The 2,327-nt window shown below is 34.0% G+C and overlaps 1 protein-coding gene across 1 annotated transcript; it reads right to left on the bottom strand.

The window, feature by feature from the left end:
- Positions 1-327: 327 nt before the first annotated feature.
- LOC108767945 (uncharacterized) lies at positions 328-1,995 on the bottom strand (the record flags this gene model as incomplete). The annotated part of the gene is made up of 1 exon (XM_018518125.1): positions 328-1,995. A coding segment is annotated over one exon (1,668 nt), but the record flags the coding sequence as incomplete, so codon positions are not given.
- Positions 1,996-2,327: the final 332 nt, after the last annotated feature.

Below are 2,327 nucleotides of genomic sequence, written 5' to 3'. Positions count from 1 at the left end.
CTTCCATTCCGTCCTTATTACAGGAAAATATTTTGTCAACGTATTCCCTTCCGACATTGTTCATAGGAGATGATCTTATTTTGTGCCAAAAATTGTTATTTCGTAATGTTCGATTCACTACTTGATCCGTTATGCCTTTTGCCCCGCTAATTCGTCGCTTATAATTGTAAATCTCACTTTCGAACGGAAAAGCTGATGTTGCCCATAATGGTCCAACTTTTCGGACACAGTCTACTATATGTAATAAGCTGTGGACATTAAATGTCATATACTCTACTCCATACAATATTTGGAAATCTGCTACAAATCGAATTAAATTCAACTCACATTCTTTTAGTTCATTTTCAGTTATTAGTTCTTTTAGTAAAGTAAAAATGCTCTTAACTAATAATGCCATGTGATGCATTATTTTTTCTGGCACATGTCCTTGCAGGCATGGCAAACAATAAAAAAGTAACCAAGATCGCCACTCTGAAGCTTTCCATTTTGATCTCTGAGATACTGACCTTGGCATGCGATGAATTTCTTTCACTGGTGTTATATGTACTAAATTATTATCAATAATTTTCAAAATTTTTGGATTTATGTATACAGGCGAATTTGGTGTTGTCCAAATATCCAACATTTGGCGCGTTACACCTAATAAGTCCCCGTGCATGTAATCTATTGGAAAACCCCATACAAAATCAAAATATTCCAGTTGTAACAATATAGTCGATCCTTTCACGCCACGTACTGCTTTCCCTAATTTCGTTGCGTCAACTACGTCTTGAAGATGGGAACTGTGACATCTTAGTTCGTCTTCTTTCGTTAACGGGTATCGTATGGCTTTATGGGAGTATTTTCCTTGTGTGTAACACCAGCTACAACCATAATAGCCGTTGAATTGTATTCGGTTTTGTATGATTGGTCGAGCAACGGAATCTACCGTGCAACAGAAAGGATAAAATCGAAATATTTCAGTCCCTATACGCACTCCATGCAATTGTAGGTGTTTTGCTTGAACAACGAATTCCTTCAAAAAGGCATTCATCATAGCTGGTGTTGGTTCTACCTCTCCTACCCAAAAAGCACCCAGTAGAATGTTACGAAAACGCATTTTAACAGGCAATTCATTGATAATTATTTGCAATGGCCACATACTCTTCTTTGAACTTATAAATATTGGAGCTCCATCCGTATTGAAGTTATACGTTAGCATGTGTGAGTCATCACTCTTTGTTCTAGATTTTAACTTCGCATATATGGTACTGTCATACACATCTCGTATATAATGTGGTCTATTACTTTGATAACTATTTTCAATTTTTTTTAAATTATGCAATAATGTCTGTCTTACTTTCTTATCGTGTAATAAAGTTTTTATCTGCGATTCCAAATCAACAGATAAATAATAGTTTAGCGAGTTAATAGTCAGATTATGTTGCTGCTTGCATTTTGGGCAGAATTTTACTACATTCTTGAACTGTTTTTTTGAGATAGGTGGTAGCAGTGTTGCGTGACAAGTAGTGCAAAAATAATTATAAGTTATCATATCGCTAGGTGGATCGTATGCCTGTTGTACTTCGTAAATATTACAATTCCAATGTTTGAATGATGGGCCAGCTAACGTCCTAACGAGATGTACCAGTGCCGTCTGTGCCACATCCGAAATAGAGAAACGAATGCTATAAGCAGCTATCATTGTTTTAACATCAGACATTCTTATTCCAGATGCCTCAAACATAATTATATCATCAGTTTCAGGAAGAATAAAAGTGTCATCGATGTCTATGTGCTCTGAGTTCACTGATGCTATGCTACGTAAATCTTCATTGTCATCGTTTAAAAATTCGTTTTTATTATCTTCATCGTCTGTTGCTGAATAATTACCGCTTGAAATAATTGACAATCTCTCTTCAATGTCATGTTCACATAAAGATTCGAATATGCAGCTATTATCTCTGCAGCTATTATCTTCATTCACACTTGATGTAGACAAATCATTGGATTGATCTGTAACATAGTATAATATAAGTACATTCTAACACATTTTCTTCTACAGGTTATTTCGTTTAATTTCGTTATATTCTTTGCGTGTATAATATTTTTCCTTTTTTATTATAACATATTATAAAAAAAAAAGTATATTATATTAAATATAAACTAAATAGGGTAAAACCGCCCAAAAGTTTTGCGCACTTTTTCTTTGAGACTATATAACTTGTACAAGGATCCGAATTCAGACAATAAAATGATGCTTAGATTATTCCTTGCACTTTAAACTAAAAATTTGTCAAGTATCAATGTAATACTATAATCCGTTTTTACAGGAGATTAATTCTAGT

The sequence above is a fragment of the Trachymyrmex cornetzi genome, unplaced genomic scaffold, assembly GCF_001594075.2.
Source record: "Trachymyrmex cornetzi isolate Tcor2-1 unplaced genomic scaffold, Tcor1.1 C3954128, whole genome shotgun sequence".
NCBI lineage: Eukaryota > Metazoa > Arthropoda > Insecta > Hymenoptera > Formicidae > Trachymyrmex > Trachymyrmex cornetzi.
The sequence above is the reverse complement of the archived record's forward strand: the minus strand, read 5'-3'. Positions and strand labels throughout refer to the sequence as shown.